General features: G+C 43.8%; 1 protein-coding gene across 4 annotated transcripts in view; it reads right to left on the bottom strand.

Annotated features, from left to right (window-relative positions):
- Positions 1-21512, bottom strand: part of ST3GAL3 (ST3 beta-galactoside alpha-2,3-sialyltransferase 3) — a 168554-nt gene that overhangs the window by 90777 nt on the left and 56265 nt on the right. For all 4 annotated transcript variants that reach the window (XM_077752047.1, XM_077752048.1, XM_077752045.1 and 1 more), the window contains one exon: positions 4026-4068. In XM_077752047.1, coding sequence (XP_077608173.1) covers positions 4026-4068 — 43 coding nt within the window. The remainder of the gene's footprint in view (positions 1-4025; positions 4069-21512) is intronic.

Raw genomic sequence — 21512 nt, 5'->3', positions numbered from 1 at the left:
GAACCGCGAGATCATGACCTAAGTGAAAGTCGGACGCTTAACCGACTAAGCCACCCAGGCGCCCCCAAAAAAAATTTTTTTAAAAGAGTATTCCTTATAATAGGAATTTAAGAATGGAAAAACACCTGAGGTGGAGACACAATTTTTATGCAGATATATCTGTACAGAACTCTCAATTCAGGCAACTTTGTAGGCCAAATCTGACCCACTATCTTGTTTTTCATATGGCCTGTGAGTTAAGAGTTATTTTTAATGGTTGAGAATAAAAAGCAGAAGGATATTTCATGACACATAAAAATTATATTAAAATTTCAGTATCCATAAATAAAATTTCATTGGAATACAGACCTATTCATTTGTCTACATGATGTCCACGGCTGTTTTCATGTCATAGCAGCAGAGTTGAGTAGTTGCAACAGAAACAATAAAGCCAATATCTGGCCCTTACAGAAAAAGTTGGCCACCCCATTACAGCTAATTTCTTCTGACTTATCTTCCAGTTCACTAATACTGTCTTCAGTTGTATCTAATCTGCTGCTAAATCCTATTGAGTTTTTAATTTTAGTAAATGTGTTTTTTAATTCTAGAAGTTTGTTTTTCCAATCTAATATTTTTGCTTTTTCAAATCCCTTATTCCATGTATAGCTCAATCTTGTCTTTATTTCCTTAAATATAGTATACCTAATTGCTTTATCAACTGTGTCTGGTCCAATTTCACACATTTCTGTGGATCCCCCTCTGTTGTCTGTTGGTTTTCATGATTCTCACTAATGGAGCCTTGTTCCCTTGCACACTTAGTTATTTTTACTCTGAGCTGTTTGTTTCCTTTAAAGGTTATTTGCAGGGATTTCATGTCTTCCTCCTGAACAGGTTTGCAATCGCAGAAGACCTTGGCAGCACTGCCAGTCTGGAATACATTAAACTCTCATATACTTAAAGCTCATGGTTTGAGGTTTCACAGATCACTTGAGTGATGAGAACCCTGACTGCAAATAGCAAGTGTGGCTTTTTAATGAACTTATTGCCCTGATCCACTCAGAGTTCTGGCAACCTTTACTGTGGTCCTGGTTTAAGGGTGCAGGTTTACTTCTAGTTCATCCTACGCTAAGTCCTTTGGGGTTCTAGTTTAATGTGGAAAGGACCAAAAGATGGAAAATATGGAAGAGATGTCAGTAGACCTGGGGGCTACAATGAGAAGGTATAACAATTTAATCAGAGTTCCAGAAGAGGAGTAGAGAGAGAGTCGACAGAGGCAATATTTAAAGAAATGATGGCTAAAAATTTTCTAAAACGTATGAGTTCTTATGCTCCCGTATAGTGACAAATGGTAGCTACACTTGTGGTTAGCAAGGCATGACATATGAACTCTTCAAATCACAATGCTGTACACCTGAAATTAATGTAACTCTGTACGTCAACTATACTTCAATTTTAAAAATCAATTCAAAAACAAACAAAAACGACACACACACATATACACACATACACACATACACACAAACAAAAACCTGTTTGATTTAAAAATTAAATAATAAATTTTGCGGTGCCAGGGTGGCTGAGTTGGTTAAGTGTCTGACTCTTGGTTTTGGCTAAGGTTGTGTGATCTCACCGTCATGAGCTCGAGCCCCGCATCAGGCACTGCACAGACAGTGGAGAGCCTACTTGGGATTTTCTCTCTCCCTCTCTCTCTGTCCCTCCTCCCCCCTCAAAATAAATTAGCATTTTAAAAATAAAATAAATTTTAAAAATCTAAATGAATCTAATCACAATACATAAAAAGAAATTCTCACATTTACAAATCTATTTATATTTTATAGAGCCCTTTCTTCTATTCTTCCTTAAAAACTTTGGGAAGTGGATATTTTTAATCTACATTTTTGATAAGGAAAAACTGGTATTCAGAGGGCTAAAATAAATTATCTAAGGTAATGTAATTCTAAGCAGCAGGGACAGAATTCCAATCTAGTTCTTCTGATTCAAGTTCAGGTCCTTTCCTGTGCATCGGAATTAGAACACAACACTGCAGAAGGCGACTTCATAAGAGGAGATCTGGACACTGCCAAGGGATCAACTTCAAAACCCAGAATCCTTCGCTTGGAAACTTCTCCCTGGAAGCAGGTAAAAATCGTTTCCACATATCTGTGCTTTCTTTTGAAGATAGCACAGGACTGGAAAAGTCTTTACAATAAGAGGGTTATATTTTAACTTGTGAGTTATTCCCCAGGCTAAAGACCAAGTTGACTTGAATGGCTCGTGGATCTGGCCTGCTGTGAACCACCCAACTGTCGGGCCAACGGGGCCCTCCTAATTCCCCTTCTTACGCTGCTGGAGACAGTTTAAATACCACGGTTAACACGTCCTAAGTAACATGCCTTTTGTTCATCAGTGTGATCTGACTTAAATCGCTTCCATTCTGGTGGCATTTCACTTGCTTACCTAATACTTGGTTTCTTTCTTTCTTTCTCTTTTCTTTTTTTTTTTTGCCTAGGGCACTAAATTAAGACTTTTCTAAGAGTGAAGCCTATGGCTTCCTAGCACAATTGAGCCCCATTCCCCAGATGTTAACGTGTGGCTGACATCTCTCTACTAGCCTGGTATAAAGAGCAGACCATCCTTCCCTCGTGGCTGCCTCCGTGATGTATAAAAGCTGGAAGAATTACAACGCCTGAATTCACAGTATGAGGCGTGAAAGTCAAAAAGCCAGAAGCCAGGGAAAGGGTCTAGATGCTAGATAATTCAGGGGGACAGCCAAACAGCCCCAGGTTCAATGTCTTATATGTAGGCACAGCCATCACCATCACAAGCAGCTGTGGGCAAGGCTTCATGCAAGAGAGGAAAGGAGTCACAATTCCCATCTTCCATGTCCGTCTGGTATCGGCAGGGGACACGGGACTGTGAAAATGACTGATAACAGAATGGAGCCACAGGCAGGTTTTCAACCATTTACTGTGTACCAATCACGAGAAAGGTGCCATGCTGGGTCTGAACACACAGAATGGATACAGTCCAATCTCAAGGCATCCAGTCTGACTGGGCAAGTGCACGGTCATCTACCTATCATCCATGCATCTATCCACGCAGCCATGGTCAGTGTTTACGGAGATCTCACAAACATAAACCAGCACTGGCTCGGTGCTAGCAAGAACAAGAAGGCCAGAACAGAGCAGGATTCTGAGAGGATTAGATTCTCTGTACTTGAAAGCCCGTATGAATTAATCATTTCAATTAAGTCCTTACAATAACCCTAAGAGGTATAGGTATACTGGTGTCCTCCTCTTACGGATGGACTAAGGCTCGGAGAGGCTAAGTAGCTTGCCCCAAATCAGAGAGTAAATGGCGATCTGGGATTCGAACCAAGCCAGGCCTGGCTCCAAGCCTGTGCTCTTAATAAACTAATAATTATGACCCAGCTAATTATACTACAATGAGATAATCAGTGACAGGAGAAAATTCACTAGAAGCAGAGGGAAAGAGATCCTGAATTCTGTGCAAGGAAGAGGTGGTCTTTGAGTTTTCCCAGGAGACCAGCAAGGAAAGGGACTTGCAGGCACAGAGAAGAAGCACATGCAAAGGGAGAAGGGAATGGAGGGTTTGCCGGTGGCAGAGGGACAGGAGCTAACGCAGGAGAGGAAGCTTGGTCACAGGAAGCCCTGTGCGCCAGGCTGCAGAGCGTCTTTGAGAGGCCACAGCCTCCTGCTACAATTCAACCAGCCTCCACTCTGCAGCAGAAGCCTTTCCAGGACCTCCTTGTCCATCAAACCTGGCAGTGCCTCCTTCTGGAAGGAGCTCCCTGTGCCAGCCAGATCTAAGGCCTTATGTTTGCACCTGCAATCCCATCCCCTCTGGGCCCCTGCAGACTTTAACGTGCTCTAAGATTCTGCTGATGGGGCGGGGTGAGGGGGTGTCAGAGGCCCCAGGGAGCCCCCCAACAAATGCAGGGCTGAGGAGGTGACCCTTCAAAGACGGACCCTGGTTCTCACAGACGTCTCTACCACAGAGTCAAGGTGCTTTCTTGTTCTACTCACAGTTTAGAGTCCAGCTTCAGGAGGAAACCCAACCGATCATACTCTGAAAAAGAACAGAAAAGCAGAAAATGTTACTAAAGTCAAGCCACTGTTGACACTAGCAGATTACATTCCCCAGACACAGACCTTGGGGACAGACAACTGCTCAAGGAACAGATTCAAATACATAAGCCATAACTAAATTTAAGTCTCAGACCTCTTGCTGAACACCTGTTTTCAATACCAGGTGTTTCCCAGACCCTCTAGGCCAACCAGTCCTATGCTGGTATATAACTGCCTTCCTGTTTAAATGCGGTGCTTGACTGAAATTTAGTTAAACAACAAAACTCAACCCCCAGAGAAATAACAGGGTTAGAAGCAATCTCTGATTCCTCTAAGCTCTAGTCATAATTTTTGCCGAAGCAGCCGTGTTAACTATGGAGTGCAGATGTGGCAGCCAAGGGGTCCTCAAATCCATGGCAATGACTCCAGCTTCTTCACTATAGGCCCAAAGACTGACAGGTCTGATTACATAAAGGGTAGGAAATTTAAAGTGAAATCTAAAAATAAGTTGTAAGATGTTTACAGCAAATGATAAATCATGAATATTTTGTTGCCTCATTCTAAGATGAGGTTGAAGCAGTTTTATAAAATTGGATGGAGTACAAAAGTTTTTAAAAAGAAGGTATCTGGGGGTAAGTCCCTGGGTGGCTCAGTCAGTTAAGTGTCTGCTTTTTGATTTCAGCTCAGGTCATGATCTCAGGACCGTGAGACCAAGCCCCACATCAGGCTTGATGTTGAGTGTGGAGCCTGCTTAATATTCCCTCCCCTGCTTGTTCTCTCTCTCAAAAAAAAAAAAAAAAAAAAAAAAAAAAATCTGGGCTCTGGGACCACAGGGGAAATAAGCATAAGAAAAATAATATAAGAATACCAAAACTGGATGACCTAAGGTCCTATGTGCTGGCTGGAGGAGGATTATAGAATCATCCCCAAGATTTCTCACAGCTAAAGCTAAATGCAAAGCACTGATAAAATGATTTACAGTGTTCATAAAATAAACCAGGAGAACCACAGCTATTTGTGTTCCTACGACTTGAGGGAAGTGTTATAAGGTTATTTCTTATAACTTTGGTCAATGTTTGCAAAGTGTGTGTGTGTGTGTGTGTGTGTGTGTGTGTGTGGTGTGACTACATCAAAATAAGGCAGTCTATGGGTGCAGTTCTCAGTTGGCCTGGCTTAACCTGAGAACAGAACAGAATACCAAGGCCAAACACCTAAATGACAGAGGTCATGCAGCAAGGTTTTTGGGGAACTCAGTATTCAATAAGTAACGATGGCCAAGAGAAGGAAGGTACCCATACTGACAAGAACCTCACAGAGCCATTCTGCAAGGCCAACTAAGGCCCAAATCTGTACTCTTTCTTAAGCAGCAGAACTGCAGTGAGAGAATAATTCTTCTTCTTAAAATTGAAGATACCAACTAGAACATATAACTCAACAGAAGGCTTGCCTCCCAGGAGGAAAGTCAAAGCCTTTCCTCAAAGTAATTCTGCTTTTGCTCTAACTGAGATACATGGATGGGAGACTTTGCTTAATATATCAGGAACTTCTAAAAGTCAATTTTAAAAAAGGTGTCAATTTCAAAAATAAACCGAAAACAAAATTTGCAAAAAAAGTTAGTTTCAAAGGTTAACACTCTTTCAACAATCCTATTTATCATTCCATAAAAAAGAAAATCTCATTAATTTGCCAACTCCTGTTGCTTTCCCCATGTGGCCATAACTATTTCCCCATGTGGGGCAGCTATTCTGCTACTGCTCCTCAGATCCAAGTTAAGACTTCCTTGGAAATACAATGAATCCACACTTTGGCTGTTTCCTTCCAGAGACTCCAGAGAATGCCTTCCTCTTGTTGCAAACTCAGATGTTAAGGGCCAGGCAAGAATCTAACACAAGTGAAGGAAGGAGGGAATGTGATATCTTCCCAGAGTAACTCATACTACTGATTTCAGTTGTATTAAAAACAAATCCTGTTGAAATGTATCTTTTTTCACCACGTAATTTTGTACAGTAGCCATGATTATATCTGCGGGTTATTTTCCAATGGCATTTTAAGTTTTGTTTTACAGATATATACACTAATTGCATATTAAACATATGAGAATGCTGCATGTCTAAAGAAATCCCCTTCATAGCTCTCTGGGACTGTTGTTTTCTCTCTTTTGTTAAGAGACAGGAGTGCAAGAGATATTTCATCTTATTCTGTTAATTTAAGGAAAGGTAACTGTGTGAGTCCAACAATGATAAATGGCAACTGACGTCGCCTTTGGGTCACAAAGCCAAGAGGGAATGGAGCCCATCTGGAGACTTCATGCCCTGTCCAAGGGGAAGCTTCCACCAGTGCCAGTGGACAATGCCAGGCAGCAATGCAGACCCAGCACTGCCACATCTTCTCATTTTTTTTTTTTAAGCCAAGGATCTGGGGTGCCTGGGTGGCTCAGATGGTTAAGCATCCGACTCTTGGTTTCAGTTCAGGTCATGATCTCACAGTTTCAAGGGTTCCAGCCCCGCATCAGGTTCTGCACATTCAGTGCTTGAGATTCTCTGTTTCACTCTCTCTCCGCTGCTTTCCAACTCATGCTGCCTCTTTGTCTTTGTCTCTCAAAATAAATAAACTTTATAAAACCAATAATCTGGATCATTTCTTTCTTCTTAAGTAGGTTCCATGCCCAGCGTGGAGCCCAATGTGGAGCTTGAACTTTCAAGACCCTGAGATCAAGACCTGAGCTGAGCTCAAGAGTTGGGTGCTTAAATGACTGAGCCACCCAGGCACCCCAAGAATCTGGATTTTTTAAGGTAAAAATTTTCAATGTGTAACTACTGGCAATAGATTCCACAAAAATTTAGGGAGCATCTGGGTGGCTCAGTTGGTTAAGTGTCATACTCTTGATTTCAGTTCAGGTCATGATCTCACAGTCATGAGATCAAGCCCTGCATTAGGCTCTGTGCTGGGCATGGAGCCTGCTTGAGATTCTCTCTCTCTCTCTCTCTCTCGCTCTCGCTCTCGCTCTCTCTCCCTCCCCCTCTACCTCTCCCCATCTTGTGTTCTCTCTCTCTCTCTCTCAAAAAAGAAAAAAAGAAAAATTTAAAAGTTATGAGGATTAGCCAAAATATGTCCACGGGCAGGATTTAGCCAATGAACTAACAATCTATAAACTCTGTCCTAGACTGGCAGTCCATGAGGGCTGGAAGTAGTTCTCTTTTGTGGCTGCACACAGTACATTCTCAGTAAATTTCTGTTGATTGCTACTACCAGGATTATTTGGTCACGATGGTCATAAATCCAAATTGAATTAGTCTAACAGGATGCTAAAAGAGTATTTCAGTCAAGTCTCTGGGATGATACTAACTAACTAGTATCTAGACATTAACATGAGGTTCTAGACAGAGATGTAAATTTTCAATTTTACATTTTTTGTGACCCAAAGGCGACGTCAGTTGCCATTTATCATTGTTGGACTCACACAGTTACCTTTCCTTAAATTAACAGAATAAGATGAAATATCTCTTGCACTCCTGTCTCTTAACAAAAGAGAGAAAACAACAGACTCACTTAAAACAACAGAGAGAAAACAACAGGCTCACTTAAGGGCCAGAATGGGTACTTGTCTTTCCCTTATGCCTGGTGAGGGAAGCTTAACTTTGACCCTTAAAGAATGGAGAACGCAGTGGACTTCTAGGTGCCTGACTTCTACCTGACAAGTGTAAAGGCCACAAGATAGGCTGGATGCAGGAACTGGCCTGCACTCCAGAATTTGTCAAAGAAAAGGATGTGTAAATGAGCTAGAGTGGGTTTTAGGTCCTTTCCAAAACACGGTCCAGAGGGTAGCCAGGGGCCTCAGCACACACAGCAGGGACAGACACTGAGAGTCCCAGGGGCTGCAGGGGTGAGTGACAAGGCTTGGGCAAGTGCATGACCTCAGGGGAGCTCTACAGCAGAGGTCCCTAGTTGAAGGGGTCTCCAAAATGCCTCCCGGAGCACCCAGAGGCATTTGCTTTAAACATTCAACAGCTCAGACAGTGCTGACACTATCTTACGTCTTTTCTGCTCACATTCTCTCTCTCCCTTTGCCCACCAATTCTAGAGAGGTCAGAAATCACAACCAGCATCTGGGGAGGAGTGGGAAAATGACAAGCAGGGCACATCCTCTTCCCAGGGTCAGGCCCCTGCTGGTACTAAGCCCTCAATGCAGGGAGGGGAAGTCACCGTAGCTCTGAAAGAATTGAAAGCTATGGTTCTTACATAAGGCCAGATACTCTAATTTTGGAATTGGTGACTCAATGTGACCATGGGATTTTTATTACCTCTGCGATATCAAAAAATTCTCTGGACCTCTCACACTGAAAAACATTTTTAGGGGACACAGGGAGACAAAATAAAGCCAGCTTTGATTATCTCCTGATGCGTCTCGCATGTTCAATATACCAGTTGTACTAATTTAGGCAAAAAGGGCAATGCAACAGTTCACACAAGCAGTGTGGAAAGGGTCAGGGTGCAGGTTTCTCAGGCCACGGAAAGTGACCGGACCACCACCGCGCCTCCCTGAGTCATTTCTCTCCCCTGACCGGCTTCCTTCCTAAGTTAGAAAATGTGCTGCCAGCAACTTTCAGACACACACCTTCAGCTTAGCCTCTGAAAAGGGACTAAGACTCAGTCTCTCTGCACAAAATGGCAAAACTCCCAGGGAAGGGTCAGGAGTGGCCTAGTGTACATCCGTTCCTCACACCTGCTCTAATCACAGTGACAGGAGGCAAGGTTTGTAAAAACAATTATGACTCCCACATGACACATGTGGTTAGGAGAATTTACCAGACGAAGGGATATGCTGTCCTGAACAAATGCAGGCTCTGGGGAAGAGCAGGAAGTCTTTGGAAAACACAGCACTAGCTCAGTCTCCCAGGGAAAATTGGTACAGCCATGGATGATATTAAACGGACCACTGTTAAAATGGGCTTCGGACTTTTTCCTTCCCAACCTCATTCCGCCGTGGGATTTTTCTTCCCTGACCAACCTCCTTTTAACATCTTTCTCATAATGCCCTCTGGCTTACCTCTCTCAACCTCCTGGCAGACTTGAAGCCTGGCTCCGCCATGTGCGACCTCACTTTTCCTGTGACTCTCAAAGAGAGGCCACTTTTTCTCGCAAATGCCAAGTTCCTGTGGTCGCACACAAGTGGGAAGTACTTCTGATGTGCTGTGGTGGTTTTCATCACTTTTCTTGTGTTTGGGGTTCACTGAGCTTCTTGGATCTATTATGGGTCTGTGGTTTTCATCAAACTTGAAAGTTTTCTGGCCATTATTTCTTCACAATTTTTCTGCCCTCCCCTCTGTCTGGGGGAGTTCCAGTGACACAAGTATTAGGCTGCTTGACGCCCCACCACTCACTGATGCTCTGCTACTTTTCTTCCCCAGTAATTTTGCTGTTTTATTTTATTTTTATTTTTTTAAGTCTCTTAACATTTATGTGTTATTGAGAAACAGAGGGAGACAGAGCATGAGCTGGGAAGGGGCAAAGAGAAGGGGAGACACAGAATCGGAAGCAGGCGCCAGGCTCTGAGCCGTCAGCACAGAGCCTGACACAGGGCTCAAACCCACAAACTGCGAGATCATGACCGGAGCCAAAGTCGGACGCTCAACCAACTGAGCCACCCAGGCACCCCTGCTGTGTCTTATTTTAGATAATTCCTATTGAAATATCTTCCAGTTGACTACTCTTCTCTTCTGCAGTGTCGAGTTGCCTATTTACCCATTCAGTATCGTTTTCATCTCAAATGCTATTTTTTTCCACCTCTAAATTTCTTTTTTGTATCTTATATGTCTTTCTTTAATATTCTCATGCTTTCTTCTACCTTCTTGAAGATATGGAATATGTTTTAATGTCTTTCCCTACTAATTCTATCTTTTGTGTTGTCACTAGGCTTATTTCTATTGTTTTTTCCCATTATGGGTTGTATTTTCATGCTTTTCTGAATATCTAGTCATTCTGTATACACACACACGTATACACACTCACACACACATGTATTTTTAAATTTAATTCCTGTATAGTTAACATACCGTACTGTAGTAGCTTTAGGTGAGCCTGGTCACTCTTGACTGGATGCCAGCCAAATGTGAATTTGGCTTTGCTGGGCACAGGATATCTGTGCATTCCTTATTTATTTTTGAGGTACAGTTAAATTACTTGGAAACATCTGGATCCTTTCAAGGTTTGCTTTTAAGCTTCGTAGGATTAAGATGAGAGGCAAGTGGACTTTTGTCTAGGGCTACTTTTGCACCACTGCTAACTCTGCCCCACGACTAAGGCAAGGCCCTTCTGAATGTGCCATGGACACCTGTGTATTTGGATGCTTCCCCATTATTCCCAGTGAGAGCTATAGGTATTATTCTGCCTGCTCCTCTCCAGTGGCTCTTTTTATTTTTAAAAAATTTTTTAAAATGTCTTTATTTTATTTTGAGAGGCAGAGAGAGTGAACAGGTGAGGGGCAGAGAGAGAGGGAGACGCAGGATCTGAGCTGTCAACACAGAGTCCGACGTGGGGCTCGAACTCACGGACCGTGAGATCATGACCTGAGCTGAAGTCGGACGCTTAACCGACTGAGCCACCCAGGCGCCCCTCCAGTGGCTCCTTCCTTGCTTCCAGGAGCCTTCTCACACACATGCACTGACCAGCTGAGGCCAAGGGACCCTAGACAGATCTCTGGAGCGCTCTCTGTGTGCAGCTCTCTCCTCTCTGGTATTTATGAGTTCTGGCTGCCTTCCTCTCAAATTCTCAAATCTGTTTTCTCTTAGGAAGACTCCAGTGTTCTGTTTGGGTTCTTCTTCCCTGTGCTGGGGTCTGGAGACTTTGTCCGGGCTGTTAGCTTGGGCAATTATAGGACTAACCTCATTTATTCCTCTTCTTTCAGAGATTAGTGTCATGTGCTACCTACTGTTCAATGTTAGAAAAAAAATTTTTTCATATATTTTGTCTTCAGTTTTTATTGTTGTTTCCTCTCTTTGCTTTTTCCTTATCCAGGGTAGACTTCACCCCACTCAACCATTCAGGTTAGCCTGCCCAACGATCCTTCCATTGCACCCAAACCCAACTTCTCATTCCTGCCCAACCCCTCTCCTGAGTCCCAGACTTATATACTCAGCTGTTGGCTAGCATTTCCTCCTCCTACAGACACCTGAAACTCAGGCTGCCCCACAGAGAGTTCACGTTCACAGAACTCACATACGTGAAGAGCCCGGTTCCCCTCCTGTATTCTCTACCTTAATGAATGGTACCACTATTCAGCCAGCCGCCCAAGCTTGAAACCTGAGAGAATTACTTGATTCCTGCTTCCTTCTTATTTAATTACCATGTCTGTTTTTTTGAAAGTTTCTATTTAAATTTCAGTCAGTTAACATACAGTGTAATATTAGCTTCATGTGCACAATATAGTGATTCAATACGTCCATGCATCACCCAGTGCTCAGCACAACAAGTGCCCTCCTTAATCCCTAACACCTAGTTAATCCATCCCCCCACTCACCTCTCCTCTGGTAACCATCAGTTTGTTCTGTATAGTTAAGAGTCTGTTTTTTGGTTTGCCTCTCTCTCTTTTTTTCCCCTTTTGCTCATTTGTTTTGTTTCTTAAATTGTTTCTTAAATTCCACATATAAGTAAAATCATATGGTATTTGTCTTTCTCTTATTTCGCTTACCGTAACACTCTCTAGCTCCATCCGTGCCCTTGTAAGTGGCAAGATTCCATTCTTTTTATGGCTAACATTTCATTGTATATATATACCATATCTTCTTTTTCCATCCATCAATTGATAGACACTTGGGCTTTTTCCATAATTTGGCTATGGTGGATAATATTGTTATAAACATTGGGGTGCCTGAATTACCATATCTTTTTAATTTCCTCTTCTAACTGGATCTCAAACTCACTCACGTTTGTTCATTTTTGTTCCCTGACTAAGAAGCCAGCTTTACCTTTCATCTCGATTACTGCTAGGTTTCCTGACTCCCGTCTTGTCCCTCTCTAACAGTCTTCCTGATGTGATCAGAGCTATCTTTCTACAGGACAAATACGGTTATGTCATAACTCTGCTTAAAACCTCTGAACAGCTTCTACTGTTCTAAGAATGAATCATGGTCTCTTGATTCATAAGGTCCTTCACCCACAGTGACCATGACCGTTCCAGCTTTCCTTCTGGAGTCCCCACATTACTGCCACTCTGCCCTTGTCTAACTCTATGCTCTGGCTAGACTGAACTATTTTATTTTCCTCCAAAGTATCTTTACAATCTCCAGCCCTTTGTATATGCTTTTCCTTTCACTTAAAACATTATTCCCGGGGCGCCTGGGTGGCTCAGTCACTTAAGCATCCAAGTTTGGCTCAGGTCATGATCTCTCAGTCTGTGGGTTTGAGCCCCGCGTCGGGCTCTGTGCCAACAGTTTGGAGCTTGGATCCTGCTTCGGATTCTGTGTCTCCCTCTCTCTCTGACCCTCCCCTGCTCACACTCTCTCTCTCTCTCTCTCTCTCAAATAAACATTAAAAAGAGTTTTTAGGTGCGCCTGGGTGGCTTAGTCGGTTAAGCGTCTGACTTTTGCTTAAGTCATGATCTCGCAGTTTGTGGGTTCGGACCCTGCGTCGGGCTCTGTGCTGACTGCCAGCTCAGAGCCTGGAGCCTGTTTTGGAGTCTGTGTCTCCCTCTCTCTCTGACCCTCCCCTGCTCACACTGTCTCTCTCTCTCTCTCTCCTAGAAATAAATAAAAAATATTAAAAAAAAAAAAAAGATTTTTTAGACATTATTCCCAACCCCTTTCCTCATTGGTTATTTCCTACGCATCGCTCCTAAATGACCCACAGTCACCTCAAACTCAAAATGCCGCAAATCAGATTTATCTGCACCGTCTCCCCCAGCCCCGTTTTTTGTTTGTTTGTTTGCTAATGCCATTACCATTCAGTCCTCCAAGTTGGACGTGTTTGGTGTACCCTCTCTCATTTTTAAATACAGATTCTGCTCCCTACACCACAGTCCCTGCTTTTGCTGCATCTGCACTGTTGCTTGGACCACGCAGCCCCCTCTCACTCTGTCTGCACCTGTCTCCCCGGCCTCACCTTCCGTCACTTCTCTGTGGGCAGCCTCTAGGCCTGAGAGCTACTGCAGACTACATCTCCTCTCTTTGTAATGCCCTCCCTCAGCTTGCTGATTTGGCAAACACCCACTCATCCTTCAAGATTTTGGTTGTCACCGAAGCAAAATCTAACAGGTACTTTCGTAGTACAGCAAGACCCTTCAGGGACTGGCTTTGAGCTACCTTTCCATCTCCACCTTGTACTATCTTGGCCCCTGTGCCCTCTGCTCAGGCCATCCCAGGCTTTCTTCAGTTCCCTGAATAAGCCGTGAGCTCCCTCGACATAGGACTCTTTCACAGAAGCAGTTTTTTGCTGCCTGAAATGTGCCCTCATCTCTTTTCTTGTGTTAATTCCTGCTTATTCTCTAGACCATAGTTCAAACGTACTCTCTTTCAGAAGAGGATTCGTTGACCCTCCTGCCTTGGATGTGCCCGCTCTTACATGCTTCTTGAACACAGCAGTAGAGCATCAACAATTATCTGCCTTCACGGCACTTTTGTCCCCCTTTGGAAACAAGCCCCTTGAATTTCTTTTAAGGAACTGCCCTTCCTCTACAGCCAGCGAGTGGTGAGTCTGTCAACAGGATTTGCCTGTCCAGAGTAGAGGCACTTGACAACAGCTAGGTTAGCTGGACCCTTCTCTCTTAAGCGAAGTGACACCAGGGAGACAAACAGGGTGCTGAAGAGACGGACCGTTTGTTGCAAGCTAGATTCCTGGCACTGTCCTTTGTGTCCTTTCTGAGGGCCAGCTGTTTGACGTTTAATTTTATTCTATGGGTACCCGTGTGCTTCCAGTAAATTCCTTTTTCCTTTAAGCTAGCCGGGTTCGATTTCTGTTGCTTGCAATTAAACAATCCTAACTGTATGTATCTGTATCTCTGGCCCCTTGTATAGGGTCTGGCAGAGAGGCTGGTATTCTGCAAATGTGCTAATAAGCAAATGGAAGAATGAATGGGGTGACCGACTGACCAAGTGAGCCTAATAGCAGCCTCAAGACCTGGATTCTCTGTCTTCCTCCACCCCTTGATGTAAGGGGGCAACATTAAGAGCATAACAATGGTGGCATCGGTGGCTTCATCTGTCACTAGCCCACCATCTTTTCCAGTGCTCTGGCCACTTCTGCTCCCAGCCCTACAGATGACTGCATCACGGTCACCTGCCTATGCAGAGCCTACCCTGGCTCTTCTGGGGGAACTCCTCCCCCATTTCCATTTCTGGCTTTTACTCTGGGGTTCTCTTTTGAGGCCCCCACACTTGCCAAGGTTAATTCCCTCCCATCATTTACAGAAGCCTAAAACTTAACTTCCTCCACAAAGACTTCCTGAGGTTCCTGAGTGACCACCCCGTTTCCAGAGCAGCTGGGGATTTTGCCCAACAGGCACCCCACTCTCATATCTGTAAGCTGGTACTGGTGGTCCGTCTGTGCCCAGCTCCTCACAGAGTTCTGGGACTGGCAGGGATGTTTACGTCTAGTCTTCAGGAAATGTAAACTAGAGAACGCAATCAGGAAGGCAGAGGCATAATGTTCTGGGACACAGGAGCAGAGCTCCTACTGTCAGGTTTGGGCAAGGCTGCAGACCCCAGAGCATCTCACTGTTTACAAATGTGTTGTCGAAGCTGCACGTGAATTCAGCTTGCACAATGGAAATGCCAGTTTGAGTGTACCAGCTCTTCGGCGTCCATTCACGTCTGGGGAAGTTGGCAGTAAAGCCTGGGTCTCACTGAGAGTCCACTAATCCCAAGTCTGTTGTAAGTACAGAAGAGTCTGGGACTCGCCAGTCAACCAGGCACAATGTAGGGTGATGTGCATATACAGCACCCCTGGCACCTGAAGGTACCCCCTCCTCAGGTGTCGAGGCAGCAAGCCCACGGCAATGCAGTGAGGGAGAGATGTTTAGTCTGGTGGTTTGGGCTTCCTGCCTTTGCCAGGCTGCAAACCTCATTATTAAAAAACCCCTGGCCGAGGAGCACGTGTGTCCTTTGCCTGGCTCCAGGTGGGAAGTGGCATGGATAATGCAAATCTCTGCTCTTTTCTTCCTGCACCTGTACCAGGTCAGACCTATGAATGCACACGGTGCTTTTTCAGATGCCCAAGGTCCCTGAAACTAGCCATTAACTCTTCCATTTCCATTCCAAAGGACTAGAGCAGTGTTCTGAGCTCACCTAAACTCCTAGAAGGTTCAGAAACTGGACATAAACAAAAGAGGACTATGTATTCAAGTGGGTACATACCTAGTGATGAAACCTCTCTCTCTAAAAGGCCAAATTCACAAAGTTACAAGGAGAAATATACAAGTCTCCTATCATCATAATGGTAAACACACCCACTGAAAAACCAGGCTCTCTGAATCAGTGAGAATTCAAAAGATTTGAACAGAACAATTAGTACATTTGAACTGATATACAAAGTACCTTACACCCAATGAGTGGAGAACGCAAATTCTTTCCAAGCATATATGGAACATTTATGAAAACTGACCACTTCTGAGGCTTAAACCTGATATAAAAATTTATGAACACTGAAACAAGCTCAAGCTTTTTACTTAAAAATTTGAAAATGTTAGGGCACCTGCGTGGCTCAGTCGGCTAGGCGTGTCTGACTCTTGGTTACAGCTCAGGTCACGATCTCATGGTTTGTAAGTTCTAGTCCCTCACTGGGCTCTGTGCTGATGGTGCAGAGCCTGCTTGGGGTTCTCTCTCCCCCTCTCTCTGCCCCTCCCTCTCTCTCTAAAAACAAATAAATAAACTTTAAAAATTTTCGGACGGGGTGCCTGGGTGGCTCAGTTGGTTAAGCATCCGACTAAAATACTTACTTTATAGCAACTCAACATTTAATATACTCCATAATACTTTGTATTTCACTTTGTTCATAATTCTGAAAAGAAAATTATGATTGCTTGGGGCGTCTGGGGGGCTCAGGCAGTTAAGCACCTGACTCTTGATCTCGGCTCAGGTCATGATCTCATGGTTCGTGAGACCGAGCCCCATGTCAGGCTCTGCACTGACATCTAGGGCCTGCCTGGGGTTCTCCCTGGGGTTCTCTCTCTCCCTCACTCTCTGCCCCTGCTCTCTCTCCCAAAATAAATAAATAAACTTTGATTTTTTTAAAGAAAGTTATGAATGCTTTCACAATGCCCTCCTGTTGATCTCAGTATGGTAAACAAATTAGTAGCACTCTCCAGCTCTGTTCTCACAGCTGGGAGTACTGCATGACACCGCGAGATCCTACTCTAGGATGGAGACCTTCCTGACAGTTTCCCAAGCCAAGTATCCTACTCCAGCCTCATCAGCAGGCCACTGAGCCCCAGAATGGAATTTTTGGGAACCCGGGTGCATGTCGAAAGGCAGCTGTGCTGCTGGCATTTTTGGTCTCCAGTGACCCACTTTCTTTTTTCATTCTAAGGAGCCACCACAAATTCCCACCAGCTGTCCCTATGCTCTGCACAAAACAGATGTTCATTAAGTAACTGCTGCTGCCTCCACGTGAGTCATGGGAGTTCACTTCGGCCGAGAGGGGCTGGCCAAAACACGAATGGCTCCCACACCATCTCAAGTCAGGGAAATAAATCAAAACGGAGGATCAATTCATCAAAGACAAACTAAAATAGGAAAAGCAGTTATCATAAAATAAACAGAAAAATTCACTGACCTAGACTAAATTAAGTGACCCAGCAAAATAACTTAGAAGTTCACACACTGAAATTTAATCTCAAATGGGTGCACATCCGCGTGGGGGCAGAGAGGGGCTCCCCAGAAGCTCCTGATGAATCCTGGTCCCCTGTGACTAGGCGCCACCTCCCTCTGAGCACAGCACATCTGTGATGCACCTGGGGCCAACAGAAAGTGGAACCTCCCCTGGAAGCTAGAAGCACCAGCCAGCCAGTGCAGGCGAAGGGGGCACGTACCCATTTCCCCTCTGTCCTGGGGAAAGAGCAATGTCCAGTGTCCAGAGCAGGGCATGCAGTGAATTCAATTCTATTCATGATAGCAAGCATGTCCAGACCATGCCAGGGCAGCTCGCGTGAGGCTGCAGGAGAATTTTGGTGGAAAACATGTCAAAAGAGTAGCTAGGGCAGGAAAGAGAAAAAAATGGCTCACACTATGCAGTCTGTATCTTAACCTTCCTGGAGCTTACCACCTAGGAGGGTACAGAAGTACAAATAATCACCAAGCAATTATTATATAAAATAAGACAGAATCCCTCTCTCTAAACAAAAATAATTTTATTTTTTCCCAGTTGTAGGATTAACACATGCTTACCATATAAAGTTTTTACATTTGGATTTTTATTTTAGTTTAGTTTATTTATTTTTGAGAGAGAGAGAGAGAGAAAGAGAGTGAGCGCACAAGTGGAGGAGGGGCAGAGAGAGAGAAGAGATATAGACTCTGAAGCTGAGCTGTCAGCACAGAGCCCGATGCAGGGCTTGAACCCACAAACCGTGAGATCGTGACCTGAGCCGAAGTCGGATGCCCAACCAACCAAGCCACCCAGGTGCCCCTACATTTGGATTTTTAAGGAATGAAATAAGCACCATTTGAAATTCCCATTTCCTAAAGTTAATTGCTGTAAACGTTTTGGTGAACATCTTCTCAGAAATCTCTCTTTCCATAAATACATGTGTGAACAAGCATATATAATTTTACTTACACATGGCCTCAACACACATGCTCTTTGTTCCTGTTTTGTTCACTCAACAATATCCTCCACATCTTCTGTGTCAATAAAAATAAAACTATGTCATTTTTAATGGCCGCATAGTATTTCACCACATGGATATGCCACTGTTTATGTAATCCTTAAGTATGTGTTGCGTGATGGACATTACGGTTTCTATTTTTCTATGTTTCATTCAACAAATATTTGCTGAGCACCTATTATGTGCCAGGTACTGTTCTAAGTACCAAGGATACACAGTGATAAACAAGACAGGCAAGGTCTCTGGCCAAATTCTACTGGGGTAGACTGACAGTATGCAAGTAATAAATAGCAGAAAATTTGAAGGAAGGATGAGTGCTAAGAAGAAATAAAGACAAAGTCCCTTAGAGAAGGACTGGGTGTCAAGAGAGTAGACTATTTAGATGCAGTGGTCCAGGAAGGCCTTTCTGCAGAGATGACATTTGAACACAGACCTTGGACAGTCACGTGAAGCAGAAGTAGAGCATTCTAGGTAGAGGAGACAAAGGCCCTGGAGGAGGAAGGGGCCTGGCATATTCATGGACTAGCAGGAATGCCAATATGGCTCGAGGGCAGAGAGGGACAAAATGGACTAAGCATCGAGAAAATTCAACTAAGAATTTTCTTGAGTAAGAGCTAGCAAGTCAGACCCTATAGGTCATGGAGTTTGAGTTTTATTTTAAGTCCATGAAGTCAATGGGAGTTTTCGATGCGAACAAGATATGATCTGACATACATTTTAAAAGACCTCTCTGGCTACAATGTGGAGAATGAACTAGCAGGAAGCAACAGATGAACAGAGAGACCAGTAGATGTTTCCTTATCCAGGGGAGAGAAGATGGTACCTTGGACAGAGCTGCTGAAAAAAGCTGGACAAGGACATATCGTGAAGACAGAAAAAGTGAGCAAGGGAGAGGAGGGGCAACAACCAAAGTGGTTTCCGGGTCTGTGGCTTGAACACTTGGGCAGATGGAGACGAAAAAATGGGAGAGGAACAGCTGTGAGCACACAGATCCCACACATATTCCATTAGATTTATATATATTTTGGTTTGGGGGGGAGAGCTACTGCTAATATTTTTTATTTTTTATTTATATATTTTTACTTTTATTTGAGAGTGGATGCATATAAGTGGGGGGGGAAGGAGATAAAATCTTATGTAGGCTCCACACTCAGCACAAAGCCCAACACAGGGCTCTATCCCCCGGCTCGTGACCTGAGCCAAAATCTAGAGTCAGATGCTCAATACACTAAGTCACCCATGTGCCCCTAATTTTTTACTTTCAATTATTCATTGCTAACATATAGAAATATAATTTTTTTCTGTTTTGATCTTTATCTTATCATCTTGCTAAACTCAATTATTAGTTCTAGGAGTTTTTTTTGTAGATTCCTTGAGATTCTCTATGTAGGCAATCACATCACCTATGAAGAGAGCCAGTTTTATTCCTTCCTTTCCAATCTATATTCTTGTCTCTTTTTCCTGCCTTGCCACACTGGCTAGGACTTTCAGGAGTGGCTCCTGATCTCCGGGCGATAATAGTTTTTTACCAGGAAGCATGATGTTTGCCGTAGGCTCTTTGGAGATGTCCCTACATCCGGTTGAAGAAGTTCCCTTCTAAGCATGCTGAGAGTTTTTGTCACAAATTGATAAATGCTGAATCTTTGTCAGATGCTTTTTCTTCACCAATTGACATGACCATGCAGTTCCCCTTCTTTAGAGAGTGAATATGGTGGACTACATTGAGTGACTTTTGAATGCTGACTCAGCCTTCCATTTCTAGGATAAATCCCAGGTGGGCACCAAATCTGGGGAGTTTTAGCCATTATTTCTTTGACTATCTCTTCTGCACTACACTTTCTTCTTCTGGGACTCCAAGGACAGGTGATAAACTCTCTGGTATTGTCCAACAAGCCACTGAGGCTCTGCTCAACTTTTTAACTCTTTCTTATTGTTCATATTGGGTAACTTCTACTGCTTTCCTTTCAAGGTCATTAATTCTTTCTTCTTCATCTCCATTTTGTTATTGAGCCCACTCAGTTTTTAAAATGTCAATTATTGTATTTTTTCCCCTTATATCTCCATTGGGTTCTATTTTATTTCCTTTCGGGGGTGGGCGGTGGGGGCTAAGAATTTCTTTTTTGCATCAATACCATTTGCCTTCATTTTGGGGAGCATTTTCATAACAGCTGCTTTAAAGGAAGTGTCAGGTTATTCCAACATCTGTGCTGAGATATTCCTGGTCCTTCACGTGATGATTAATTCTGGATTCTACCCTGGATATTTTGAATACGAGGTTATGAAACTTTAGGTCTTGTTTAGATCCAGTGGAGAATGTAGACATTTTTGTTTTACCAGACTCTCAACGAGGTTGGATTTAGGTGGCAAGTTCTGACCAGCCTTCTGTGGGTTATGATTTCAATGCCAGTTCCATTTCCAAAGCCTCCTCAGGTGTGTCCTCTGTGGGCGCCACCCAGTGTCCAGTCTAGGACTCAGTCAGTGGTCTATCCCTTGGATCAGTTCTCAAAGTCTTTGGTATGTTGGTTAGAATCAGATACGTGTGGCACAGCTCAGGGGTTAGCTGCTCATAAACAACTTTTTGGGGTTACTTTCCTGAGTTCTTCCCTGTTCTCTCCTGGTGCTTTCCAGTTTATTGGGCCTCCCCTTCTCGGTCCTCTGGCCAGAAAGCTGAGATCTTAGTTACCACATTCTGCCTCACATTTCCTGAACTGTACCCAGATCTGGGGCCAACCAGCAGGAAGGCAGAGGAAAAAAAGCAACAGATCCCCCACACCCCCAACTATCCTGGGATTACAGCTCCTCTGATCAGAGAGGGAGGTTTCCCTTTTTCAGTTTTAGGTGCTCGGCAACTCCCCTGCTGCCATAGGCAGTAGCACCACCACTACCGTGGGGCTGCCTGGGGTCGAAGGCACGAGGGAGAAGGAAGGAATCCCAAGGGAATCCCAACCCTTGGGATTTCCCCCTCTGTCTGAGCCTCAGAACTCCTTTCCAGCCCCAGAGCCATAGCTAGAGGTCTTCTAGAATTCTCTCTGGCTGTGCCCTGAAGGGAATGCTGGGTTTGGGGCCTTGCATGGGGTACCAGAGGGAAAAATGAGAAATTCACTGCCAGTGTGGTAGTACTTTTAATTCTGATCTCTTCCTCCAATAGTTCTGCTATTATTTATATTTCAGAGTCCTCAAATAGCTGCTAAATGTACCTGTCCAGACCTTTAGCTGCATCCAATGAGAGAGAGAGTCTTGTACATGTATCTTGTACATATATTCTGGTCCATATAGAAGCATCCATTTCTGTAGGGAATACAGCTACGAGGAGAAGCGCCAGCTCATGAGGTATATGTATATTCAAATTGTGCTAGATACTACATAGTCGTTACTAAAGGGGTTGTGACCAACGTACCCTCTGACCAGAGAAGACTCAGAGTTCCCACTGTACCACATCCTCACCAGTACTTGAATAGCGAGATTTTCAAGTTTTGCCATTTTGGTAGATGTGCAGTGGTATCTCAAGGTAATCCTGATTTGCCTTTTCCTAGGTAGCGATGTAATCAAACACCTTTTCATAAGTTTATCGGCCATTTGGATTTCCTCTTTTGTGGAGTGCTTATTCAGGCTTTTTGCTTGTTTCGATACTGAAT

The sequence above is a fragment of the Crocuta crocuta genome, unplaced genomic scaffold (assembly GCF_008692635.1).
Source record: "Crocuta crocuta isolate KB4526 unplaced genomic scaffold, BGI_CrCroc_1.0 scaffold367, whole genome shotgun sequence".
Lineage (NCBI taxonomy): Eukaryota > Metazoa > Chordata > Mammalia > Carnivora > Hyaenidae > Crocuta > Crocuta crocuta.
This window is presented reverse-complemented; position numbering and strand designations above follow the sequence as displayed.